At 41.6% G+C, this 27,886-nt stretch overlaps 1 protein-coding gene and 1 long non-coding RNA gene across 8 annotated transcripts in view; one reads left to right on the top strand and one right to left on the bottom strand.

The window, feature by feature from the left end:
- Positions 1-3,003, bottom strand: part of NFIA (nuclear factor I A) — a 403,887-nt gene extending 400,884 nt beyond the window's left edge. The window contains exon 1 of one of the 7 annotated variants that reach the window (XM_083448118.1): positions 2,786-3,003. In XM_083448118.1, coding sequence (XP_083304244.1) covers positions 2,786-2,881 — 96 coding nt within the window. In that variant the 5' untranslated portion in view covers positions 2,882-3,003. The remainder of the gene's footprint in view (positions 1-2,785) is intronic. The other 6 variants (XM_083448123.1, XM_083448114.1, XM_083448109.1 and 3 more) reach the window with 6 other exon arrangements.
- LOC310680998 lies at positions 66-17,597 on the top strand. The gene is made up of 2 exons (XR_014513058.1): positions 66-441; positions 17,312-17,597. It is a non-coding gene; the product is annotated as an uncharacterized lncRNA (long non-coding RNA).
- The last annotated feature ends 10,289 nt before the right edge of the window (positions 17,598-27,886 follow it).

Raw genomic sequence — 27,886 nt, 5'->3', positions numbered from 1 at the left:
ATCTAGCTACAAACACACTGTAGACTGGAGTGAAATCATGCCAGGGAGAGGGAGAGCGGGAGAGAGAGAGAGAGTCCGAGCCTAAGAGATTACTGTGCCCACCCTTTCATACAGCCATTTCTTTCATTATAATAGGTCTTTTCATCAAAATGACACAGAACCTTTAAATTTTGGACAGCATACTTCCATACAGTAAAGACGGCAGCCACTTCAAACCGATTCTGAACCTGCTCCCCGAAATAAAACAAACTCGCTCCATTGACACACATAAATTGTTTACGACTCATTAAAAAGCAAAATTGCATATCCCAGTGTTGGCAGCTGAGTCCAAGCGGGTGGAAAGAGGGCATTCACTCATCTCTTTGTATGCTGGCAGTACCAAACTGAAGTTTAGCAGTAGGCAGTAGCCGAGATTTTTTGTGCAGCCAGACGATGCATGAGGTAACTTTCAAAGCTTCCTTTTTTGTCTTTGTATATTAAAATGCATTGTGTAGCTGAGGTTTGATTAAAAGAACTTAACAGATGTGATGAGGTTTTGGGGGCTAAAATATGCTTTATATTACAGAGTGTGCATCAAAACTGCTTACTTTTGTATCAATAATTGAATCCTTGTCTGAAAATGGACATGTCTGTTGTACAAATCCTTGTATGGTTCATTTCAATGATTTTTTTTTTAATATAAAAAAAATGTATTTTTCTTGTAGTCCACTAACTTTTAGTGGGTTGATTTTAGCGTCTGTGCATTGAGGAAATAAGTTATGTGGCATGTTAAAAGTTTTACAGGAACTTTCTGTAAGGTTTCATCTAAACAACAGCTTGTCTGGTTATGAAGCTTGTTTATTTTCTTGTCAAGTGCATTGCTAAATGTTTCCAGCATTTTTTTTTTTTACATATTATATCCACAACAGTAAGACTTCTGCAAAGTAAATGCATTTTCTTTAAAATGAAGCCTTTTAATATATTTTCAAAAGGAGACAATGTTTTAAGATTCCTGGGGAAAATATAAACAGTCCCCCCACCTCACCATAAGAACAAGACAATAAAAACAGGAGCTTTATAAGAGCATAAGTGTGGCATCTAATATATGTACTGAAGAAGAACAGTTTAGGGCTATTCCCTGAAAATAGATTTGCATCAATAATCACATTTCAGTATATAACAAGCTAATCAGTCAAATGAATAGACAATTTCAGAGCATCCAAGAACATCCCTTCTGCATTTTCTGCTGGCAGAAAGTCTAATTGGAAAATCAGTGGTATGAATGAAGCGGTTAGACTTCCTCTATTCTAATTAACCCAAATCGGCATGTAATATTTAGCTAGCAACCACCAGTTAAACCTTTCTAACGAAGAAAAGTTCAAACAAATCTAACAGCTCAAACACCTTTTGATACAAGCAATGAATACCACCAAGTCGCTGAATGAAATCCTTCCATATTGTACTTTTTTTCATGTCTTTCAAGTCCACAGGCATCCTAAACTTCTCCGAATGGCATCAAAATTGATCTGGGAGACGTTTCCTCTGTGTGTGCGTGTGTGTCTCTGTGTGTAAGCCTCACTGCTCCCACTTACTTGTTTCAGCATATCATACAAAACAATGGCATGATCAGTTTCATTGTAATTCCATTCACCAGTCCTTTTTAAAAACAGAAAACAAAAACAAGCCGTGATATCTATGCGAACTGAAACGGAGGGGTTCACGGTCCAGCTAGGAGCACATAATGCGTGTATTGTCCTGGCAGCAAAAATTCTCTCACTTAAAAAAAGAAGGGGAAAAAATCACGCTTTGCCACAAGAATAATAATTACAGAAAACTTTAAAAAAGAAAAAAGAGAAGAGAAGAGAAAAGAAGAAGCCCTGCTAACAAATTAATCCCTAACGGACAGCACGCTAACGAGGGCAGTAATGATTTGAGGGCTCTCTTCGACACAACAGGGCTTGCATCTTCTGCCACAATGGGCTATTGTGCATCCTCCTAACTCACTGTACCTCTGATAGATTCAAGATGTCAAAGGTTGTCTGGCCCGAGTGACCATGACATGCGAGTTAACTCATTCTGAGAGTGCCTGTCGGAACTTTATTAAAACTTTTAATTGAACCCAAAAGACATTCAAATGGGATCTGAAACACCCAGCTCCGGATCCTAACAGGACAGGAATCAATTCTAACAGAACCTTATGAAAGGATAAGTTAGACCAGGTCCTCTTATGGGACATTCATGCCATGATCCATACACAGCAATGCGGGAGGGGGAGAAAAACCACCACCAAAGTTTTCCTAGAAAAGGCATGTCCTGAAATGTCTCTTGAACTTCCTTAGCCCATTACGTGTTAACATTGCCTGGCAAATATTATAAATCAGCAACTCTAATAATTTGACACAAGCAGCCACATGCCCAACAGGGAAACATAAAAACGAGAATCTGCAATGCCACAGTACAACAAAGCACATCACCAACGAGGACCCAAAGGAGTTGAGGAAAAGTTGTTATTCGAAAAGAAAGCTTTTCAAACTACTTATCCATGTACTTTTATATTTTAAAACAAATAGAACCGAAAGGGGAGGGAGCAATTTTAAATGTAGGGCACATGAACAGTCTCTTGTTACAGAGGAAAAACACACAAGTAGGACAAGTGGAAGGCTACTCCAGTGAAGAGTGTGAAAAAAAAAATCAAATGTTAATTTGATAAATGTGAGGTCTGGGACATTTTGTCAAAGAGGGAGGGAAAGTAGAAAAAGGAAGGGGAGGGAGGAAAAAAAAAAAGGCAGCCGTGCTGCCAACTCACCATCCACCAAGTTCTGGCCGAGATGTCATAGCAGAGCTGCCATTTGATGGATCCGTCGGAGGTTTTCCCTGCCATTATGCTGTCAGCAAGCTTCATCTGATGCTAACTCACGGGAGATAAGACACCTAATTGAGAAAACATTTGCACTGGCATGTTGGGCAACATGTAGCCCAGTCCATACCATATGGAATCATGGGTAAAAAAAAAAAAATCTCCTTGACAGTGAACCAATCTCTCACAGACCCAGTGGCAAGGTGAAGTAGGGATGAAAAGTCATCTGCTCCCAGCACTGTCTTCTCCTCTCCCTCTCCCTCTCCTTCTCTCTCTCTCTTTCCCTCTCCCCCCCTCTTTTTTTTTTCTAAAGTAAGAACCCACCGCTTAACATCAAAGAGAAGCGGATAAAATTAGGGCTTCATCACTCAGATGATTTTGGTCTGCTAGGTTTTCCCCTTTCCTTTTTCTCTCTCTCCCCCCCCCCCAGCTTTTTTTTAAAAAAAGAATAGAGACTTAGTAGGACAAAGGCAGGTAGTGGACTGCGGAGGAAGATCGCCACAGGCTATTAGCCTAAAATTTCTGCTTGACAGATGGAACTGCTTAGAGACTATCATGCAATGTTTTAGGTTCTGCTCCCCCCCCCCCCGAAAAAAGAATTTGCAGTCTGATTCAGTATCTGTTTATCACAGCTACTTTCCCCATACATATGACCAAGAAGAAACAAACTGGAATGAAGGTTTCAGATGTGTGATTATGCACACAACATGATCATTTCAGGAAATAAAAGCAAAATGCAGGTCTAAATAGTTTAAAGAAAGAGTTTTATTCTTCAGAAAATTAAAAATGCTCTCATGTAAAAATGAAATCTAAGATTTGACTTCACCCCTCTGAGTATTATACAGGGGTGTGTATGTGTATGTGTGTGTGTGATTGTGTATTTGATAATGTTTCAAAATAATCCATTGGCCTACAAACAGATACCCAGACAAGGCACTTTTGAATTAGACGTTTCCCTTTTAGGGTTTTAAATTTAATTTCGTAGAGTCCTATTTTCCATACGCTGAGTATTCAAAACACCAAGTTATCCAAAATCACCACATGCCCGCCATATCTCCACTTCAGGCTACACCACAAAGAAATGACATGCCATTGACCTGAATTTACAGTGAACCATCATAATATCTATCTATCTATCATTCATATAGCTATACATCTATCTCAGTAAAGTCACTTCCGTGAAGGAAATCATTTCATATTTTGTATGTCATCATTTTTGTTACAGCTCACAAATGTTTGCCACTTATATTTGTAGCACCTGCACCACTGATATACATCTCCTGTTCAACAAAAGTCATGCCATAGCACAAAAGTAGAAGACCATTTCTGCGATGTTATGCACCAAGTTGCATAATCTGTGGAACACTTTGAACTAAAATGAAAACTCAACCATATAATTTGTATCCTCTGTTTTTTTTGGTTTATTGGCAGCCAATCCTGTTCATGTTTACTTGAAAGGAAGTCCTTCTAAGTTCTATGAGATGTGTTTCCTAGTAAGTGACACATGTTATTGCCATGAGCCTCACACATATGTATTAATATAAGTACTTTTACCTGTTACTTGTATTCTTGAAGAAGGGATCTGGAAATGCAGGATCCAAACCTACTTTATGAAGATATTTCCTTCAGTGACACATGAATGAACATCTGAACCAACAATAGAGTGTTTCATTTTGCGAGTCAATCAATAGATTTCATTCAAATATTTAATTTTAGCAGATTGGTGGTCATATTTTTCAATGGTTGAAATTTCTCCCCCTTGCTGGAAAATAGTTTTGATAATTTTTGTGGAATAATAAGAGTTTGGTAGCTAAGCTTCATTAAAATGCACTTCATCAGTGTAAAATTGTTCAAAATTGATTTTGAAATGATGGAGAAATATTTTGCCTATTAATAAGAATTCCATAGTTTAGCTTCCTGAAAACGCAGACTTTTCTAACTTTCCCACCTGCATGACAGTTATTAATTATGGGTTGTAAGTAGTTTTTACTCAGCTCTAATAGCACTGAGGAATTTTGTTATACAATGTGTGTGTGTGTGTGTGTGCATGCATGTGCATATCAGGAGATGTCAGATAAGATTTGTATAAATATGCATGGACAGAATAAAATTATATGTGTACGTATGCACTTCTAAGTGAGATTTCCTTTTCTTTCTACATGTGGTGTGCGCACAGATAAACGTATTTATGTATATCCTAAATGTACATGCATACAAGTTTGTGTGTATTTGATAAAATCATCACATCAATGGTGCAGGTGTTTGACTTGTCCTTAGTGTGCCCTGCATGTTCACGCACATTCTTTATTACGGTCCTAAGACCCACAAAAACAGTTTTGAAATTAAAAATGCAGCAGAGATACAAGGAAAAGATTTCAAGGCAGTCACTATGTTTTGTCCAGAGCATGTTGACTTCTATTTCTTATAACCTCTGAGAGAAATTTTGCCATGGCCAGGGTAGTATCATTTGACTTATCCTCAAGAAGACACTTGAGATAGAAGATTTCAGAATTTCCAGGTAAATTTACCAATAAATTTACCAATGAATGTGTTTATGTATATCATAAATGTACATGCATACAAGTGTGTAATGATAAAATCATCACATCAGTGGCGCAGGTGTTTGACTTGTCCTTAGCATGCTCTCCGTGTTCAGTATCAGCTCCATTTACAGGTGTAGCTTTAGCTAGTGTAGGAAGTCTTAAAGTTGTGCTCAGAATCCAGGAAGAAAATGGATGTTGTTAGCAGTGGCCTTTGTGATGGGTGGCTGAAATATCCATGTCTGTTCACTCTGGCGTCATCAAAAGTACCTGTTCTTTCTTCTATAGGCTGCTTGGTGCTCTTAAAAACTGTAATGCAAAATATAAAGTAAGATGATTAAGCAACAATCAGCATCTAACCAACATGAGATTGAATTTCATCCTTCCCTGCTTTCCTTTCTTTCACAGGAAACAACTAGCCAGCACTTGTGATAATTAATTGAGTAGCACTGAGCCTACATTGCTTTCTGTCTCTTATTAAAAATGTAGGCGAATAAACGATCAAACCTGCCCCCCTCCCCAGTATGTCTATAAGTTGGTGTGATCTGGTATGATTATATATTGACTGATAACATTTGCAGGAAATTCTTTGTTTTCCACTATGTGGATAGGGTCTTTTGGGCCCAGTATTGATATTATTGGCTCTGTCTTTAACTTAGCTATGAAAAACATGCCAAACACTTGAAGTGATTACAGGAAAAGAATATAGAGTTCATTTTAGCAGTGGAAACAGCATGAAATCACTCCATTCTGGACAGTACAGTAGTCTGATGTAAAGAATCAATGCTGTTGAATAGCTGTGTTTTCGATCCAGAACAATTAGGGTGCAGTTAACTTTACCATTTTTCTTTATGATGTGGGTGGCAGCGGATCTTTTCTTGTCGAGCAACTACTCCTTTTCTAAGTGAGCTGTTACTAATAGCCTTGAAAGAAGATTAAATGCAACATGTTAAATATTACAATTATTGTGGAAAACAAAATTATTTAGTGAACATAATGGGGAGCAAATCAAGCATTTAACATGATCCAGGAAATGCTACTCTAAACAATTGCATTTGTTTTATGCATTCCCCCCCCCTTTGATTGCTGACAGATGCCGTTTTGGAAACAAACATCTAAACAGTTTTCCTTCAATCACAGAAAAGGGGGGGGGAGGAAATAATAAACCCCCACACTAGAGAATGACTACATGTTTTGAATTTAACTCTTGTCAATCACTGTTCTGCAAAACATGACATGTGAATGACACCCATGCAAAACCATATCATTAGAAAGCTAATAAACCACAAAGACATATTCCCTTTAAACCTCCCTGTAAAGTAGGAAAAACTGCTCAGGACTGAGATCATCGTCAACATTCCCTCCCCCCCCCCAAATGTGTAACATTGTACCTGCATATCCAGGTCCCTCTGGCCCCTTTTCGTCTTCCTGATTAACACAGGATTATATGTGTATGACAGTTTTAGCATGCATGTTTACTCAGCAAGATGCTGGATGAAAATTAGAACACATTTGCCTATGGAGATTGTTATGAATGTGGACTACTTGCTATACAAAACACAATGTGTCCGATATTGAAGGCAGGGAAAGAATTAGTGAAGTGTTTACTAAACTTGAGTGGAAATGCCAAAAGACAGTATCTGCAAAGCACATTAAACCCCCTAGATAAATAAAGTTGACTTTCTTAAAATTTACTGCTGGGACCATTGCCTGCTCTATTTCGGTTACTATTCTTTCAAGCACTCCCCTATTTGCCTACTTAGATTTAAGCCTCACGGTCAGAGAGTGTCACTTTTGTGCTCTAAATAAGACTTAAGCACACCTACTGTACATTGCTAAGTCAGTATGAAAGTAGTAGCTGTGCTAGCAGTTATAATAAGAAATCAAGCAGCCCATACACATCAGAATTACAGAACACGTGTTGAGAGATTGCCCTAAGGTTCCAGCATTCATTCATGTAAAGGATAAAACATCTAGCACGAAATGAAATGTAGGCAGCTCCGTTAAGAGCATAGGGAGAACCCTCCTGGACCAGGCCAAAGTTCTGTCTAGTCCAGCATCCAGTTCCAGAGCCAGTGTGATGTAGTGGTTAAGAGCGGTGGACTCGTAATCTGTTGAACTGGGTTCGATTCCCCGCTCCTCCACATGCAGCTGCTGGGTGACCTTGGGCTAGTCACACTTCTTTGAAGTCTCTCAGCCTCACTCACCTCACAGAATGTTTGTTGTGGGGGGGGGGGAAGGGAAAGGAGAATGTTAGCCGCTTTGAGACTTCTTCGGGTAGTGATAAAGCGGGATATCAAATCCAAACTCTTCTTCTTCTTCTCTCTAGAAAGCTCACAAAGCAGGACATGGACACAGTAGCCCTTTTCTGCTGTAGTTCCCCAGCGACTGGTGTTCAGAGGCATTCCACCTCTGATCCCAGAGGACACATATAGCCATCATGATGAGAGATGATGCCGAAAATCGAAATTAGGCATTTGGTAGTATTCATTTAATTATTTCATTCATTAATTGCTTTCTAGGAAGCATCTCAGCAAGCGATTTCACAATACAGTACAATAAAAACATATAGAAAACAATTGCATCTATATAAAAAAAGGCCACGTGGTGTAGTGGTTAGAGTGTATGACTATGACCTGGGAAACCAGAGTGCAAATCCCCACTCTGCCAGCCATGAAGCTCACAGACAGGGCGCTCTTGGGCAGTCACAGTTTCTTTCCTTGAAGGAAACGTAATAAATAAAATAAAATAAATGACATCAAACTATTTCAGATTCAATATACATAGCAACTAGGGTAAGACTCTTCACTTTGAAGGCTTGTTGAAAGAGGAATGTTTTCAACAGGCACCCAAAAGACAACAGAGATGGTGCCTTTCTGATATGTAATGGGAGGGAGTTCGAAAGGATTGATGCCACCACACTAAAGGACCAGTTCTGAAATTGTAGGCTATATCTTTGAGGTTCCTCAATGCCCAGATGTACACATTGAGTTAACTAACATTCTTTAATATTTTCACAATTCAGACAGATTTTTTTATGTTAATTTCTGTTTTCTGTGCATACAAATTTGGCAGAACTAAACATTCAAACTCAGTCATCTTTGCTTGTGCTGAGATGTTGATTGCTGCAACCTTTTACTTGTTTAACGAATTCAAAATGTCCCAATTGGCATTCATATCCTCATGGAATTGCTGTGTTTTAACCCTTTAGTTTTTGTGACACAGGTGGCACTGTGGTCTAAACCACAGAGCCTAGGGCTTGCTGATCAGAAGGTTGGTGGTTCGAATCCCTGCGACGGGGTGAGCTCGGTCCCTGCTCCTGCCAACCTAGCAATTTGAAAGCACGTCAAAGTGCAAGTAGATAAATAGCTACCGCTCCAGCGGGAAGGTAAAAGGTGTTTCCGTGCACTGCTCTGGTTCGCCAGAAGTGGCTTAGTCATGCTGGCCACATGACCCGGAAGCTGTACGCCGGCTTCCTCGGCCAATAAAGCGAGATGAGCATCGCAACCCCAGAGTTGGTCATGGACCTAATGCTCAGGGATCCTTTACCTTTAACCCTTTAGTTTGCTGAGGCAGTCTGTTTAAAAATTTGGATCTGAAATCTTTTAATAACACCATCCTTAAGAAGAGGTGCCACAACCACTACCTTTGGTCCCATGTCAACCTAACTGTAAACACAGGGCCCATGAAAGTAGCCAGTCACAGAGAGGGTGATACATGGCTCTGTGACACCCATCATGACATTGGGATGTCATACTACACATTACACATTTTCGAGATGCACTGTGTTGATGCGCAAATAATTGTATAAACTACAGTATCCCCAAATAATGGAGAATGCTCACCTTAGATTGTTACACGTGTTGTTTGTAACAGGATTAGATAATTATGATTTCTGATGGGATAATTTCACCAGTTACTAACCATTACTAGGAGCCACTGATAAGTTTATGTCCCATGAATTAGCAGGTGATAATTGTCCTGATTATTTTTTTAAAGCAGCCCCTAGAAAATTACAGCCTGTGGGGAATTCCATATTAATTGTTTGTGTGTATTTGTGTAGATTCCTAGCATTGTTCTTCAAGGTTCAAGTTTCTAATCTGAGTCTCTAGAAGTGAAATCTTGGAGTAGGGTAGAGATGCACCATTCCTATGTTCCTATTGTCAATGCATGCAGATGAATACAAAATAACCTATTATTGCACCTATTATGAGTTCCCTCTCCATGGCAGAGTTCTAAATGATCGTTTCATTCGAGTCAGGAGTCCAGGACACATTAGAGCAAAGCAGAACATGCAATGCACAGCTAATTTCCAAACATGTGAAGTAACCATCTCTGTTCATGTGCAGAGTACAGCACACCAGACTTAATACAATCAGCTTCTGTTATATCTGAGGTTAGGGAGAATATCTTCTAACTTTGGGGAAGGATGTAGCCAGAAAGGCATAAAGCCCAAACTTTTCATTTTTGAAATGAAATGGCAAATTCACAAAACAGCAAGCTCAAAATCATAGTGACAACATTTCCCTCCATTCCTCTGCGTTAAAAATATTCTCAATTTAAGCTTGAGGAGGGGCATGCTTGAAGCAGACCCACACACCTTTTCTGGAAATCTCAGTAAAGTTCTATGGAATTGAGCATTGCTCAGATCTATATGTCCTGTGCCTCACAGTTGCTGCTGCAGCTTTTAATGGGCAAATGCAGGGAAATAGCTAATATAGAATTTGTTGCAAGACAAATCCATTATTTCTCCTTCCAATTTCCAATTTCAAAGAATAAATAAATACAAACTGATTAAGTAAAAATAGATATTTATTATTGAAAGAAACTCACTGTTGCATTCTTTCCTGTATGATGTGATACCTGAATAAAACAAAAACAACACATCTGCCTGCTATGCAGACAACTCAGTCAGTATATGAAGATGACATGGCTATATTCTTTTCTGCCACTGTCTGCCATAGTTACACACCAAGAGATCCTTCAGTCCTTTGGCCTATGGTACTACTGGATGCGCTGAACTGTCCTTCCAGTATTGTCCATCTGCAAATCTTAAAGATACTTCAAGGACCATATTAGTGCAAGTGATAACATCTAAACAGAAAGGAGCTACTACCAGGCAGGACCAAACCATGTGCACCAACGATCAGCCACAGATAGCACCCACCAGATCATGAGAGGTATTTTTTGAAAAAGATGCTGGAGCACCCAATATCTTTGGAGTCTAAGGCCTCTATATCTTGTGAAACACCCTGAGATCTTTTGATGAAGGGTGGTATAATAATAATAATAATAATAATAATAATAATATGCTAGCTGCAAGCACAAACAATGCTTCACACAAAATCAGAGCAAAAGCTTTGACCAGGTTTTCATTCCCCTTTGTGGCAGAGGCCTGCTCAACACTGGTTTTTGTTTGCTTGTTTCACTATATAGGGTGGAGAGATGGGAATTAGGGTGACATAATCCCCTTCGGTAGCATGGAAGGCAGCTGAGATAAGTTTCTTCTGATCCAGCAGAACAAGCCTAAAGTGATCCAGTCTTCCAGCTTGGAAGGGAAACAAAATCACAATGGGATGAAGCAGTACATTCAACGGTGCATTGCCTGTGGGAGAAAATCCAAGAGAGAGAAAAAATATCCCACCAGCTATTTTTGGATCCTTGCTCAAATTAAAGGCCTATCCAATCACATGTCTTTGGCCTTGTGTTGAATATGCACGCTAGCATTGTGCAACTGAAGACAGGTTTTTCTGATTAGGTCTCTTAAGGAACTATGCTGGTGTAATTGAATCAAACCCCCTGAATTTTCCAAAACTGTGCATGGGCTCCAAGGAAGAGTTCACATCCCAGGTACGTTCTTATTTTGACTAATTAGCCATGTAAATTTAGAACAATCCATAATTTGCAATGCATTATGGAAACAAGTATTTTCTTCAGTATGATTAATCAATATACCACAGTCCTCAATTATTTTTACTTTCTTTCTTTTTTACTAGCCCAAGTTAAACTTCCTGGGAAGTTTTAGAACAACCCCACTCCTTGCCCAACACGATGCCCAACACGAGCTCCAAACTCGCGATGTCTTTTATACAGCACATAGTCATAACTTGGCCACCCAAGTAAATACGGTAGATCATAACAGAGAATATAAAATAGGCACGCTGGACATTTATTATATAAATGCAATAGTAAACTACCAAACTGCTTTTTACTATGTTTTTTGTTTTGCTGCATTTGGGCCTCATCTATACTATATATTGAAAGCAGTATCATGCCACTTTAAACAGTCATGGCTTCCCTCAAAGAATCCTGAGAAATGGGGCATTTAAAGAGTGTTGACAGTTGTTACTAGACCCCCTTTCCCCTCATAATGCACATGTCCTGATGCACAAACACAGAAAGTGCTGGTGGTAGAAGCTGAATAGAGATAGGAACAGCACAGAAGAGAGAAGGGGAACTTCTTTCAACTATAGTTTCTCTGGGTCATATTCAGTCCAACGCCCTGCTAAGTGCAGGAACCTTGCAACTGCAGTATTCCTGGAAGATAAAACATAACCTTGCGTGTTAATACATTCAGCAAAGGAGATCACAGAACCTCCTGAGGAAGTTTATCCCACTGTTGAACAGCTCTTATCATTAGGAATTTTCCTCAGTTGTTTAGACAAAATAGTGTTACAAAAGTTGGGTGCCACCCCCACCCTCTGCCAGGGGGTTCCAGGTGCTCACCCAGGGTTTGTGCCCCTATGGAGAATTGAAGACACAGTGGAGATTGTCATAGTTTAAGAGGTATGGCTTATTTCACCTATTCACACTTTCAGTCCGCATGGAGGGAGTCCAGATCTTACAGCATGGTCATTTCAAGAGGGACTTGTTCCCCACAGCAGTGCAGCCCTGGAGTCAAAGGCATCTCTCCCAGCCAGCCTTCAGCCAGCCTGCCCAAAATGGATCCCAGTCTTTGTTTTGATGTCAGGTGGGTGACCCCATTCACTTGTCAAACTTACGAAGATAAATATCTTGGGCTGCCTGGCTGCAAGGTTTCCTCACCTTTGTTTTAGGCAATTGTTTGAACAGGTCTTGCTACTTCTTATCGGGGCACTAAGCTTTTGTTAATGAAGTCAAGGATCGCATTAGTTTTGAAATGATTTGTTTAGGTGCCTTGCAGGAATACCTTTCCTGCTGAGTCTTAGGAGCAAGCTCTCCAGCATTTTTCCTCGATGAAAATCCTGCATGCTGTGAACTTATTGAAGAGCACTCCCACTTTTAAATAAATGTCACATTATTTATAACTATGTCATTTTAAATTGTGACATTAATAATATTAATACTGTATTCTAAATTTTAGATTTTATGATTTATGTGGAAATTGTTTTCCATTTGGTTGTATATTTTTTGATGTGTTTTATCTATTGTTTATGGCTTTTGTCATGTTGTCATGTTGTAAGCCACCTTGAGCATTGTTTTATTTATGGAAAGGCGGCATACAAATAAAAAATGATGATGATGATGATGATGATGTCAGACCATTTCTCCATCTAGCTTGGTATTGTTGACAATGGCTGGCAGCACCTCCCGTGGTTCCGGCAGGATTCTTTCTCATCCCTACCTGGGATTGAATCTGGGACCTTTTGCACACAAGCCATGCACTCTACCACTGAGCTTGCATTTTCCACACTGGCTCCACAGACGGAGCGAGAGGGATGCCCTTTGTTGTTCTCTCTCAAAGTTTTCTCAGTGGCATGCAGCATAGGCACTGCCACCTGCTGTACTCATCTAGAAAGTGCTCCTAAGCAGCAAGAGCTGCTTAGTCAAATAATCAGCTTGGAAACGCCACCGAAACTAAAGCAGTACACAGTTTGCATCTGTGAGTTTGAGGAATTTCCTTGCCCACTGAAGGGTTGTGAAAGTGTGGCGGCAGGATAGAAGATGAAGAGAGGCTTGCAAAACAGGAAAGGTAGACAGAAAGTTGTGTATTTGCACGTGAAACCACCTTTAATTTATTTTTATTTATTACATTTCTATACCGCCCTTCAACCAAGGATCACAGGGCAGTTTTCAAAGCTGCCATTCTCCTCAGCCTCTAAGAACATCCTTGCACACAGACATTAAATAGATAGTTTGATTACTATACCAAGAAAAGCTTTGCCTGCTGGCTTTCTTGCATCAGAGCACAGTCAAAGCAAAGAAAGGTCTTGTGAAATGGGAACAAATACAGAAAGCTGCCTTATATTGAAGAAGACTGTTGGTTTATCCAGTTCAGCAATGCCTGCACTGACTTGCAGTGGCTTTTCAGATGTTCAGACTAGAATCTCTCCCAGTCCTGGCTGGGAGGTGCTGGGGGATTGCCTGGGACCTTCTGCATGCAAAGCAGATGTCCTGCCACAATGCTATGGCCCTTCCTCTTATATGTCGGAAACGGTACCAATACAATACATAGAAGGGAGACTTTTCCTATAAGTGTCACATGGCGAGCTAAGTTTCAACTAGTAAAACTTTCCACAGCATGCAGATGAAGTGCTGGGGAAGTTATCTTTGAGTGCCAGGATGCTGCTAACTGCAGAGGACCAGGACCACTTTAAAAAAAGATGGTAACTCTAACAGAAAGTAGTAGGGATAGGGAAGGTCTAGCCAACATGGTGTCTGGAAGATGTTGCTCGACTGCCATCCCCATCATGCCCGGCAACTGGCCGTACAGGCTGGGACTGGAGGGAGCCAAAGTCTGAACACACCTGCAGGATTTCCTATAGTGCAATCAACTTTTTTTTAAAGATTCCTCATCTCACATGCAGCCTGGCAAACGAGTCTCACAGAGCCAGTCTATATGTGGCTACTTGGCAGTAAGTGCCACTGAGTTCAATGGGAGTTGCTCTCAGGTTAGTATGGCTAGGACTGCAGGCTAAAAAAGTTATGGGGTGGGGGCCTAAGAAGAGAAAAGAAACCACCACGTGTTTAAGTGAGTAAACATAAAAGGTCAAAAACCGGTCACATCCAGTTACTTATCTAACATAAATCTGAATTCAGAAATTCGGTTCAGGCATGGACCCATATTGATCTGAAAAGTTGTGCCGCCTTAATTTCTGTGTCTTGCTTTGCAGTGATCTGTACAGGAGCGTTGCTTAGTTCCTGGGAACCCTGCTTACAAGTTACATGTGCAAAGTTTTCCATGCCACACGAGTTCATGCTTAAAATGCTTTTGCTGGGGCCTCTGAAACTTATTAGAATGGACTGGCTATAGAAGACCCAAACATTGCTTACACTGGTATAGCAGTCTTGAAATTAGTGTAAAAGGGCATTTAATTACGTCTTTAGGTGGCTCAACAATTAAATGTTCTTTAGCAGTTTAGGTCTATCCTCTCCTTCTCCTCCGCCATCTCTCGGTATGGTCCCAATTCAACAAAGCACATATGTGATTACCTCTAAGCAAATGTTTGATTAGAATGGTCTTTTAAGAAGGGCTTTGAGTAACCAAAACCCTAAGTGACAGCCAACTCAATTACAAGCAAAGTGCTACTTCTAATGCCTTAGGGCCCAATCTTTTTCAGGCATAATGTGAGTCGTTCTCTTTTCATCGCTTTGAATCCTTAGTGTGGTGTGCATTAAATCAACTAATGCGCTAGCAGGTCCAAACTCTAAATAAATGTGGTATTGAGGTATAATTAAAAGGGATTCGAGCCGAAAATTGATATAACTTAGTCTTCAAGGACTGTCATTATTTTCCTGGGCTGGGCTCTTATTCCCCTAGCAGACGCACAGGAGGCAAAAATTCAACAGGATGATGCTTCTCAGTAGGCCAATATGCACAACAGGCAGAAATTCAGTGGGCGTGCACCTCTCAGCCTGCTTATGCAGCGATGAGGGAAATGTGCATCTGTTCAAGTTCTGCTTGCCTTGTGGCTGTTAAGCAGGCGCAAGAGTCCTCTTTGCCCTCTGAAAGAAAATCAAAAAGTTGCCAGCTGTATTAGGGAGCTGTCCCTAGTGTGTCATATGATGCATGGCTAGAAGACTTTGCATTGTTGGGAACGCTGTAGCAAGATGGCCCAGGTGGCATAGGGCTGTGGGGCTGGCATGCATGCTCTCAAGTCCCTCTCACGCTTCCCCATCTCCATGCCCTCATTGAACACATAATAATACACTGTAACTACTACTATTCTGATCAAAAGGGATTATTTTCAGTGGTGGCTCCCAGTTTGCGGGATGCAAACTGGCGCCATCTCTTCCTGCTTTTAAACAACAGGCAAAAACATTCCTACCTACCAAGGCTTACACTTTGCAATTGGGAGGGTAGTTAGAGATGTCAGTGGGCTTTGTTGTGCTCGTCCTTTAGACAGGGTAGGTAGACCTTGTCCCTTTTAAATACGTCGTCGGAGGAGTCTTTTAGCTTTTGTTGATTTTATTATTTACTATGTGTATTGCAAAACGTGATGAAGAAGCAAACAATAGTTGTTCCCCAAATATGTGGGTGGAGACTTGACACACTCACCCTTTGTAACTCACCGTGTGTCAGCGGAGCTGATCATATTTGGATACCTGAGGAAAAAACCCTCAAACACTGTGGAGATAAGATGAAATAAAAGCAGAACAATGTGGCACAGGAATGTGGAAAATGCAAATGTTCTGTATAGACGAAGAGAATGAAAGCTGCATGAAATATAACCGGCACATCCTGCAGGGCAGATGTGTCCTAAGGGCACGTGCAGCACATGGGATTGTTCTCAGTGCAACTTGCCTCTGCAAAACACACTTTAAGAGCATTTGCTAATCCCTGGGCAGATCTCTACTAGGCCACAAAGAGCAGGCTGCAGTAATCACACAACTGGTGTGTGCTGGGTACAAGTCTACACAGAGGAATTTTCCATGATTCTGTTATGTTCCGGGCTTCTCACAGTTCTTCTTCGCAGAGGACTTCCCCACCCCGCTAGAATCTTCCCCGGAGGAGAATCTTATGGGAGCAGACTTTGGCTCCATTCATACATAACCAGAGTCCAGTGGTTGGCTCAGGGCAAAACTACAAGTGAGGTTGAAGCTACGATTTGGAAACACCACGTGTGCTTTACAAAATGAACTACCAAACATGGGTGGAGATCACACGGTATGGTGTGGAAAGATTTAAGTCTTCCTTCCCCAGCCACAATCTCCTTGACATCCAGCCACCCCTAAGGCACAACTAGCTTTAAGAAAATAAAAATAAAAACACCTCCCATATGTGCAGACAGGAGTTTCCCCACTCTAATATTAAATCCCATGCAGGGTGGGCGTGTGTATGTGTGTGATGAATTTAATAGAGACTGCAGATGTGGAGGGAGACTTAACTTTCACTTCCCCCTATGCAGTGAACTTGATCATCACCCCTCCCCAGCAGTACACCTGGATTTTTTTTTTTAAATGTTCAACACTAGTCACATTGTTAACGGCATGTGTATTTGGGTGCTCGCTGTGGTTGCATTCCACCCCAGTCTCATAACATTTAGAGGCCAAGATCACAATAAATGAGCGAATCACATAGGTGCTGCTTGCAATGATCACTCCCCAACACACACTTCCAATTGTAATTTTTGTTCTCCACATTTCCACATCAGTTTGCATTTTTTCCTTAGAAAAAGTCCTCATGAAAATTCACCATCATTTTAGTGCAAATTTCTCCAAAAATACACCTTTTTTTGTATGCAATTTTGCCTAATATACAGATTTTCACCAAGCATTTCCCCTCTAATATAACTCATTTTTGAATGCTATTTTCATAATATATATACATGCAGTTACACAAACACGTTACTCTTGCATATTCATTTTTCTCCGCGGTCCTTGGCACTGAAAAATGTGGAGAGGTGCGAGTTCTGAAGGATGGCTGATTTTCCGGTTCGCACCTTGTTTCGGAAAGTGTTGATTCAGTGCGTTTGCTTTCGAATGTGATCTGAATTGAATTTCTCCCCATGTTTAGATGCGTCCTCGGAGACTGGTGGCGGTGCTGCATCCGCCTGATTCCATCCTTTGGACATTATCAGCCTGGCTGGGGATCCAGCTCCTGGGAAGCGGCAGCTCTGCCACACGGAGAGTGTATGAGCTGGGCATGGGACCACAGCTTCATCACAGGCCAAAGCTCGATTCCAGAAAGATTAGCCAAGCTGAGGCTCCTGGCCAACAAGAGCAAGCAGACTTGTGGCATGAAAGCCAAGCTCAGGCAGGCACAGGAACATTCCCTTAGTCAATAAAAACAAAGAATCTTATTTGTAGTCGAGATTCTTAGGGGAGGAGGGAAGAAATAAAAGAAAAAAAATACCAAGGCTGTAATCCAATACGCATTTTCCTGGGAGTAAGTCCAATTAAAATCAACAGAGCTTACTTCTGCGAGCAGATATATATATATAGGATTGCACTGTACATTTACAAAAGCGCTTGCATTTTTTTTTTACCACTTGCTGTTCGGTTTTCTTCCTTGATTGAACTGCAGCAGATGCTAACGCTACCAGCTTAGGGTTTGGCCTGCTTTAGGGCAGGGGTTCCAAACGCAGCGTCTTGTTTTTCTGAATGCAACCTTGCTGTTTCTAACAACTTCAGGAGTGTGGGAGCACGTGGGAAGGGTCGCCTGTAGTTTTTGCAAAGCGCTTCCTTGTCCCCAAAACTCTTTACTGAGGGTGGCTTCGTAACTTGTACAAGAGACGCTTAAGAAAACGAAAAGGTTAATATATTCTAACTCGAGTTGGGTATAGAATGTCAGATCTGTCAAACCACATTAGTGTGTGCTGCTCAGTGAAAAAGATTTGATTTCTTCTGCCACTGTCCTACTATGTTCAAGTCACACAGTGCCAGCAGCAACCAGCCAGCGACCATGGGCTGGCACTGAGTGGACCCGAGTGGGACGCCAGCCGCAAGGACCATCTGTTTCCGATTTCTAACTGAGCCAAGATGTGCAGTGAAGTGCATGCCGTTTGCAGAGCCAGCCTCCACCGTGCTCAAGTTATTAGGGTTACAAGTGAAATTATCTTTTCCAAACAGCAGGGGAGCCACAATCCTTATGGAAAGAGACTTTAAAAGATTCAGATCTCTTTTGTTAAACTTGTCGGGAAAGGCAGATTGCTTGTGCGTTTAATTACAATCTTCCTGGGGTTTATAATGTAAAAAATGCATTTATTTTTTTAAAAAAAGCATGGGATCCTTTGGAAACAAGAGAAATAGATGTTTTCACCTGGCTCAGTTGAATAAACCAATCAAATAAGTTTTAAATTGCATTTGCTAATAACATTTATTTTTTTTAAAAAAGGGAAAGCTGCTGTTACATCACACAGTCACTTTACATTACACTTACATCACACTTATAAAAGCATTACAATGTATAGCTTTGAGATAATGAACCTTAATTACACGGATTTATATACAGATTTTATTTAAATCTCAGAGGAGCTGTAGATTCAAGTGCATGCAAATTGGGCATCTACTTTGAACATCCCTTATTTTATAATATTGGCCTTTCGAAAGACATGCTTGGTAAAGCATGTGTGTGTCTGTGTATAAAGCGTATCAAAGAAATGACAAGTTTAGTCCAAAAAGCTTATTTACAAATGCAGAAACATTTATCTTTTGACACCATTCTATTCCATTGACTTTACTTCCAATGTACTGTGTGATCAATGATGTAGTAACTGTCATTGTGTTAGATAAACACTGGCAAAATTGTGGAACAGTTGCTCTCTCTACTGTTATTGGACAACATTCTTCTTCTTCTTCTTCTTCTTCTTCTTCTTCTTCTTCTTCTTCTTCTTCTTCTTCTTCTTCTTCTCTAGCAACCACAGGAGTAGCTTGTATTGTGGGTCAGCCAATTATGAACCAGCTTATTCGCAAGAATTTTTCTTTAATTTGACAGCCCTGTACATACTAGCAGAAAACGGTTTCTGATTTACAAGCCATTTACAAACAGTTAGGATTGAAAAAACACCACATTCAGTTACAGTGGTACCTCAGGTTACATACGCTTCAGGTTACAGACTCCGCTAACCCAGAAATAGTGCCTTGGGTTAAGCACTTTGCTTCAGGATGAGAACAGAAATTGTGCTCCGGCGGTGCTGTGGCAGTGGGAGGCCCCATTAGCTAAAGTGGTACCTCAGGTTAAGAACAGTTTCAGAACGAATTAAGTACTGAACCCGAGGTACCACTGTACTAGAAAGCAGCTTTCCTTCTGGGATAATAAAGCTTAAGGCACAGAAAGGTGGACTGAGCCAGTTTTAAGATGATTATTGATCCAACAGCTCTCTGAATCCATAGGCAAAGATGCACAGTTCGTTTGTACCAGGGCTGCATATGATATAATCAATGAACGTATTGTACCACCTTCATGACATTTCTGGAGGTGGTAAGATGCTGTAACTAAGCCTAAGCACATGCACATCTTGCTTCCCTGCTTACCACTGTACCTCTTTTCCTCCTTGTTACCTGTTGTTCCTGCACCTCAGAGCAGGAACCTTATATACTCTTGTACTTCTTACAGCACCTTACACGGCGGTGTTGTTATGCCATCAAATAAAGGCAACAATGAAAAACAGGCATAACTTATGCACAAGCTGACCCTGCGGCCCTGTCAAACATACAAAACAACGAAAAGATGTTCTACAAGGGTGACTAACCATCAGTGACAATCAGTCATTAAGTCTGCAATTCTAACTCCACTTATCTGCAAGTAAGACCCACTTAATCCAATAGGATTTAGCTTTGAGAAGACATGGTTAGGATTGCACTGTTAACCTCTCAGTATCATACACAGCCCTACAGTTTCAGTACCTGCCAAAGGCCTGAATGAAAAAATGTACTTCCAGGTGCTGCTGGAAGGACAATACTGAGGGGGCCAACTGTATCTCCGAAGGAAAGGAGCTGCAAAATTGGGGTATCACTGTGGAGAAGGCCTTGCCATGAGTTACCACTGAATGGGCAACACATACAAAATAAGGCACACAGAAATGGCAGCACAGCCCACCCTGAGTTCAAAGCAACCTGAGCAGCTCTCAGAACAATGATTGTGTCTCAGGGATCAGATGCCCTCACAGTGTGATCTCAGCAATGAAGAACGACATTAGAGGCCTTGTGTATGGGCACCATACTCAATTTACACAGGAAAACCAAGCTGAAGAAGACTCTGGAGAAGGAAACTCTGTCTATGGGACCAGTGGCTTGGACCTGTCCAACGTAGAACGGGCACCATTTTGCCATTCAACAGGTATTCTGGTTCCTTTTCAAAGCCTTCCGACAAAATGGGTGAAGGCACTCCTAGAAGTCCAGAGACACTAGGAGCACAATTCCAAGCAGTGCTCTTCCAATTCACAGTTGAGGAGAGGGGCTCAGGCAGCCCTCAGTGTCCATGTTTCAGAAGTGCTTCAGCTCTGATTCTTATTGGACCAATACATGCACTTTGTAGTGGCTGTCCTAGGTCCTATACATGCAGTGTTTTGGAGGCCCAAACCAGACACTGCTTTAATTGTATGGCTCATAGCTATACATGCGGCTTAAAAAAAAAATCCATGATGCATCCCACTGTAATTTTCATGGCCATCTCTCCTTAGCAACAATCCAATGAATACCCCACACCCTGGTGCCCCAATGTACCTGGGTAAAAGCTGGGTTATTGCTGCTCCTGGGTCCTGGTATGCTCAAACTATGACAAAAACATGGCATGGATCTCTAAACATTGCAAGCAGTTGTCTGAAAATAGAGTCAGGGGACAGAGTTAAGGACACGCTTTCAAGCTCAGCTCTGCATTTCTTGCATACTGAGTTCTCTGTGTCTCCTCTGCAGTTGTGCCTGAATGCTAATACATAGAATGTTGTCATTGGAACAGATAAGTTACCTCCTAGTCAGTTTTCATTGGACTAGCTTGAAATAGTAATGGGGGGGGGGGGAAGCTGGCAGGAAGAGGTTTAAATTACATAAACTGGTGCCAGTTGGACCCTTTAATTACCTGAGGGACCGGCCGTGTCAGGCAGAGCAAGTGGTATTGTTACCACTCACCCGTTGGGTGGCTGCCTAAGATGAGAGCATTCTTAATCTGCCTCCGAGTTCCATAGGACCTCTGCCAGCAGGAAATGCTTGGCTCGCACTCTCCACCAAATCGTGATGCCCATTGCGTTCACCCTACCCATCGCTGGTCTCTCCTTCCACGGCAGAGAAAGCAATAGCCCCTTTTGCACTCAGCTGCTCAGTGGTCGTTTTAACAGCGTCTGTTGGGTGACCCCTAGAGAGAATCTAGGGCCTATCCTTTTATCTCCTGGGCAGACTGATCCTGCAAAGTGAACTGGCCTCCGTGGCCGGGATTAGATGTTCTCTGTGCCGAAAAAGGCTCCTGAAATCATTCCCGACAGGCTTTGAAGCTTGTGCTGTAGGAATGACTGGAATGTATATATCTAGGTTACCAGCAGGCTGCTTTGATGGCACAAGAGAAAATGTAAGCTGAGTAGCAGCAGTTGACAATGTTCTTTGGCGAGAGAGGGGAGATTCCTGTATTATTTTAGCATGGCACTTTAAATACTTATTTTTTAAAAAGCACCCATGCTTATTTTGAATCTCAGCAGACAAATTAGAACACAGGGGTTCTAATTAACAGGGTTAATTAGAATAATCTTTGGTCTTGATGTGCACCAGAGTGCTAAAAATGAATAATACGTGCAGATTGCTGCCTTGGTTAATACATGTCCCAAACTACCACAAATCATGCATCTTTGTAATTTTGCAAAGAATCAGGGAGGGGGAAAGGCAACCAAATGAATAGGATTTTCTCTCTCCCCCCAGCCTGATCAGAATGTGTGAATGTCTTCTGAATGTTATATCCTCCCTATAACAAGAAATCAACTCCTTAAAATAATTCACAGTTCTATTATATGCTAGAAACAACCGTAACAAAAAGGGGAAAGACTCAGACATTTATGTTATGTATGCGTCACCCTCCAGACAGATTTGAAAAACCTCAAGATAATAACTAGGTAAGTAGAGCACACCCTATAAAAAAGGTAGGTCCAGACTCCCTTGACTGCCACTCTGGCGGCTCTCACTCAAAAGTCTTCTCCTCCAGTGTGCCTCCTTCCTCCATGCCCCAGGCTGTACCCAAGAGTTCGAAAGCCTTGAATTTCCTTAAAGTAACAGGTTTAATGAAGCCATATAGATTACATATAGGCACAGGTTTTGCTTCAAACAGGACTGCAAATCTTAAATCACAGAGTCTAGAGGGAAATATCTAAATCGGCATTTTGTTTTCCCCAACCAGGATTTAAAGGGCGCTTGGGGCAGGGGATTCATAAGGACTGCGGGAATTTTGCCCACACTTAATAAGTTTGATAAAATGCCCCAAATACAGGAAATGCAAGTCAGTTCAGTAGTGCCAACTCCAGAGAATGATTTACTGCAACCACAGCATTTGACTTTTACTGATTGGCTTCCCCACAGCTGAATTCACTCTTGATTTCAGGCTTGTTTGGTTCCACCCGGTTGCAAATTCACATTGGAAATGTCTTCTGCTGTTCTGTTTTTTGCAGTTTCCACACCAGATTTGAAGGTTTGTTCTGGACTGAGAACTTTTTTAAAAACAACAACAGTTTTTTTTTCACTTTTCCAGTGTGTGTGTGTGTGTGTGTACACACACAGTGTTTTTTTCTGGGGGGACAGACACATTTTGTGAATCTAAGTTTGGCCTCATTGTGGGGGCAGTATTTCAATATGAGTAGGAAAATGAGAGTACCCCTAAACATTTTTGTTAGAAAAAAGCCATATATATATATATATATATAATCTCTGCAGACACCAGAAAAATGTCACCAGGAAGTTGGGCCAGTTTGTGAGAAAAGTTTAATCTCAACAGAGATCAGGAAAGCCCACCAGCATCATTTTCACTGGAGCACAAAGTGCCTATTCTTGATGACTTGACCAAAGGAAGCGAAAGCAGGGTGACTCCTAGCAAAGCACATCTGTGGGGCTGTATTTCACAGGAAGCAACTCAGCTCCTCTGCAGATATGTTTCACTGAGGAACAAAGAATTATTTTGTTTGGGGCCTCTGGAATGATGCAGTGAACCTGGTTTTAGCCTTTTTTCTTTCTTTCTTTTTTTTTAAAAAAAAGTTCCTGAAAGCAAGGCTCAGAAAATGAAAACTATTCTGCCCCCCCCCCCCACCTTAGGCTAAAAACTTTTCAAATTAGCATCTCCTTCCCACATGAAGCAAGCTTTTGAAATGCACTAATCTTTTTATTTAACCCAAGAAATGACCATACTGGAGAAAAACAATTCTGCAATAATAGGAAAGTCATTTATTGAAAATATATCCAAAGATTCCTTGAGTAACAAAGTAGTCACAGTCAAAAACAAGGACAAAAGCATGATATATTGTCAGAAAGGACTGCTGTCAATTTTGATACTTTTGGATTTTAAATTGTGTCTCTATGTCATAACTTCTGAAGTAAGTACCATCTATTCGAACAGGCTTTTGGGTAGGTCAGTCTTTAGCTATTGAAAATAAAGTGTGCTTCTGCATGCTATAAAAAGGTAAAGGTACCCCTGCCCGTACGGGCCAGTCTTGCCAGACTCTAGGGTTGTGCGCCCATCTCACTCAAAGAGGCCGGGGGCCAGCGCTGTCCGAAGACACTTCCGGGTCACGTGGCCAGCGTGACGAAGCCGCATCTGGCAAGCCAGCGCAGCACACGGAAACGCCGTTTACCTTCCCACCGGTAAGCGGTCCCTATTTATCTACTTGCACCTGAAGGTGCTTTTGAACTGCTAGGTTGGCAGGCGCTGGGACCAAGCAATGGGAGCGCACCCCATTCGAACCGCTGACCTTTCGATTGGCAAGCCCTAGGCGCTGAGGCTTTTACCCACAGCGCCACCCGCGCCTGCCTGCTATAGGTAGCTTTTATTCAGCAGTCTGATGTAGTTGGGAGGCAGAAGTATGATCATATTAAAAGGAAACAGAAGGGCAAAGACTACTTCCATCTCTCTTTTCTCTCACACACTTTTTTTTTGCTTGTACAGCATCTTATGATTGGTACTGAAAACACACTGTCAGGTACTTCTTTATAGTTTCATTTCCCTTTCTCATCTCCATTGCTTTGCAGTGCCCTTGCCCTCTAGAGCCTGAAAAACAAAATTCCTTTCTCGATCAATTTTGGCCTTTGCTTTTCAGCAGGAAAGTGAAATAAAGCATACTTTCCCAAATTGCATCTATCAGGTTTCTGCTTTTTAAAGAGGGGTTAGAAGCAGTTGGGTGGTTAATGTCCATTTTTAAAGAAAAAAACAGGTTTTTCAAAATTAATACAGTTCATCTATGCAAATATATATAGCGTGTTTGTATTTTTGGGGGTTTAACATATATGCAACTTCAGAGAAGTCTCCACATTATATCTACATTCCCTCCCCCCCCAGATTATCACACAATGATGCACAGTGGTGCCCCGCAAGACGAATGCCTCGCAAGACGGAAAACCCGCAAGACGAAAGGGTTTTCCGTCTGCAGAGGCGCTTCGCAAGACGAATTTCCCTATGGGCTTGCTTCGCAAGACGATAAATGATGAAAAAAATCGAATTTTTTTTTTTGCTCCAAAACCCCTTATTCTGAATTGCTAAGCTGCTAAAAGCATTTTAGCAGCAAAACCGCTAATCCCTCCCCAAAAAAGCCGTTTTTAGCCCTTTTTTAGCCAATAGCGCTAATAGCGCTACTCCGTCAATGGGCTTGCTTCGCAAGAGGAAAAAACCGCAAGACGAAAAGACTCCCGGAACGGATTCTTTTCGTCTTGCGAGGCACCACTGCATTTAAATCCAGCTTCAACCCTGTTTTCAACATCCTAACTGTTGTGGTTGTATTGACCTTTGTCAGGTTAGAGGCAAGAGTGTGTGGCCCTGTTTATTCCTGATCTCTCAGTAGCTTTTGATACTATGGACTGTGGCAAACTTCTGGATCTGCTCTGCAGATTGGAAGCTGTGGGCATTGTGTTACAGTTTTCTGTTGCTGTCTGCAGGACAGATACCAGAAAATAGCATTCTGCTTTGGTTGTGGGGTTTCACAAGGTTGTGTTCTGTCCCTTTAGGAAGCAACTGGGGAAAATCATCCAGGGATTTGAAGTGCAGTGTCCTCAGCATGAGGGGCTGGATCAGTGTCTAGAGACAGTAGAGGATTGGATGAGGGCCACCATTTCCTTTTGTTGTTGTTGTTTAGTCATTTATTCGTGTCCAACTCTTCGTGACCCCATGGACCAGAGAACGTCAGGCACTCCTGTCTTCCACTGCTTCCCACAGTTTGGTCAAACTCATGTTGGTAGCTTCGAGAACACTATCCAACCATTTTGTCCTCTGTCGTCCTCTTCTCCTTGCGCCCTCAATCTTTCCCAACATCAGGGTCTTTTCCAGGGAGTCTTCTCTTTTCATGAGGTGGCCAAAGTATTAGAGCCTCAGCTTCATGATCTGTCCTTCCAGTGAGCACCCAGTGCTGATTTCCTTAAGAATGGAGAGGTTTGATCTTCTTGCAGTCTCCTCCAGCACCATAATTCAAAAGCATCAATTCTTCAGCGATCAGCCTTCTTTATGGTCCAGCTTTCACTTCCATACATGACTACTGGGAAAACCATATCTTTAACTATGCGGACCTTTGTTGGCAAGGTGATGTCTTTGGCTAAGATCAAGTGTAGTACCATTTCCTTTACTGCCTCTCAATGCTGTCTTTGGAAGAGGTTGACTGTGCAGGGCCCCTATCTGCCAGCATATATATTTTTAAAACACACACATTCCATGGGTAAAGCTCCTCCATGCATTCTGATGGTGGTTCTACTCTGTGTCCTCCTCCTCCATCAAGCTAATGTGGTTTTCATTTCAAAGAGGAAATGAAGCCATAGGCCAAATTAGTAGGGGAAATGGAAACTCCAGTTTGCCTGGACAAATCAGTTTTAATGTTCCATGTGGGCTGGATATCATTAGGGGAAAGGATAGCTCTGTTCACTTGGATCACTTTTTCCAAAGATATCCATATTCCGGTGGGGGTGGGGAAGAGGGGAGGAAAGCATGTAGAGGCTTTAATTAACACAAACGTAACATATACTGTAAGCTAAAAACTCTTAAGAACAGACTGAAATTTCAAAATAAAAATGTACATGAGAGGATTCTCACATTACACAATATTGACATTGGGCCAGGGTATATAATTTTTTAAGAAAAATTTGGGACAAGATGGTTGAGCAGACAGCTGCAGCAGTTCTTGGATTTTCTTGACTCATACCAGCTGGACGCCAGGGTAAGATTCAGGAACAAGACTGCTTGGGTTGCCCTGATTGACAGTTTGAGACTGCATTCAGACATGTGGTTCGTTGTGTTAGTTTTACTGGTTATAATGCTAGTGCTTCTGTGCTGATTACTAATATTCCTTTTAAACAGTACCTGCAGATGCGGGTGGCGCTGTGGGTTAAACCACAGAGCCTAGGATTTGCCAATCAGAAGGTCAGCGGTTCGAATTCTAGCGATGGGATGAGCTCCCGTTGCTGGGTCCCTGCTCCTGTCAACCTAGCAGTTTGAAAGCACGTCAAAGTGCAAGAAGATAAATAGGGACCACTCCAGTGGGACGGTAATCACCATGTCCGTGTGCTGCTCTGGTTTAACAGAAGCAGCTTAGTCATGCTGGCCACATGACCCAGAAGCTGTACGCCGGCTCTCTCGGCCAAGAAAGTGAGATGAGCGTCACAACCCCAGAGTCGGTCACAACTGGACCTAATGGTCAGGGGTCCCTTTACCTTTACCTGCTGTGTCATAGAACTGTGACTGGAAGACAGCAGGAACGAATGGACCATTCTCCACTGGAGGGGTGTAGAAAGTGAAGGTCTGTCCTCTTTAACTCTCTAAACCCTCTAAATCTGAATGGCTTAGATTTAGGGGTGAGGAGCGAAGTGGCCAAGTTTGCTCAGGATCATTAAAACAAACAAAAAGGAGGTCACTTTGGTGCTGCTAACACAGCAGTTCGCCCCTGAAGGCACATTCCATTGTCTCTTGAGACAGATGAATGCCCACTGCAATGGAGGATGTAGATAGAGAACAGTTGTTTTTCTCCCTCACAACATTAGAACTCATGGACCTTCAATGAAGATGAATGTTGGAAGATTAAAGACCGATAAAAGGAAGCAGCACATAGGTAAACTATGGATATTGTTCTAAGAGGAGGCAGTACTGTCAGAGATGGTATGTTTCTGAATATCAGTTGCTGAAAATTGCAGGATAGAAGACCGCTCTTGTGCTCAGGCCCCATTTGCAGGATCCCCACATCATACCTGGTTGGCTACTGTGAGAGCAGGATGCTGAACTAGATGGGCAACTGCAAGCTCTTCTTATGCTCTTATGTTCATAGTCTTTAAAAAATATATTTTGCATTTAAAATGTGACTAACCTTAAAACTCACTGAGCTACCCATCTGGAATTTGGCAGGATTATTCCCCTCTGCAGGGACCATCCTTTTCTCCAGATTTCATGTTTCTATGTGAAAAAACATAAAAGTTGTGTCCATTTTAACTTCAACACATT

Source organism: Podarcis tiliguerta (assembly GCF_965153285.1).
Source record: "Podarcis tiliguerta genome assembly, chromosome: 6".
Classification (NCBI taxonomy): Eukaryota; Metazoa; Chordata; class Lepidosauria; order Squamata; family Lacertidae; genus Podarcis; species Podarcis tiliguerta.
Note: the sequence above shows the minus strand (reverse complement) of the source record. Positions and strands in the feature narration are given on the sequence as shown.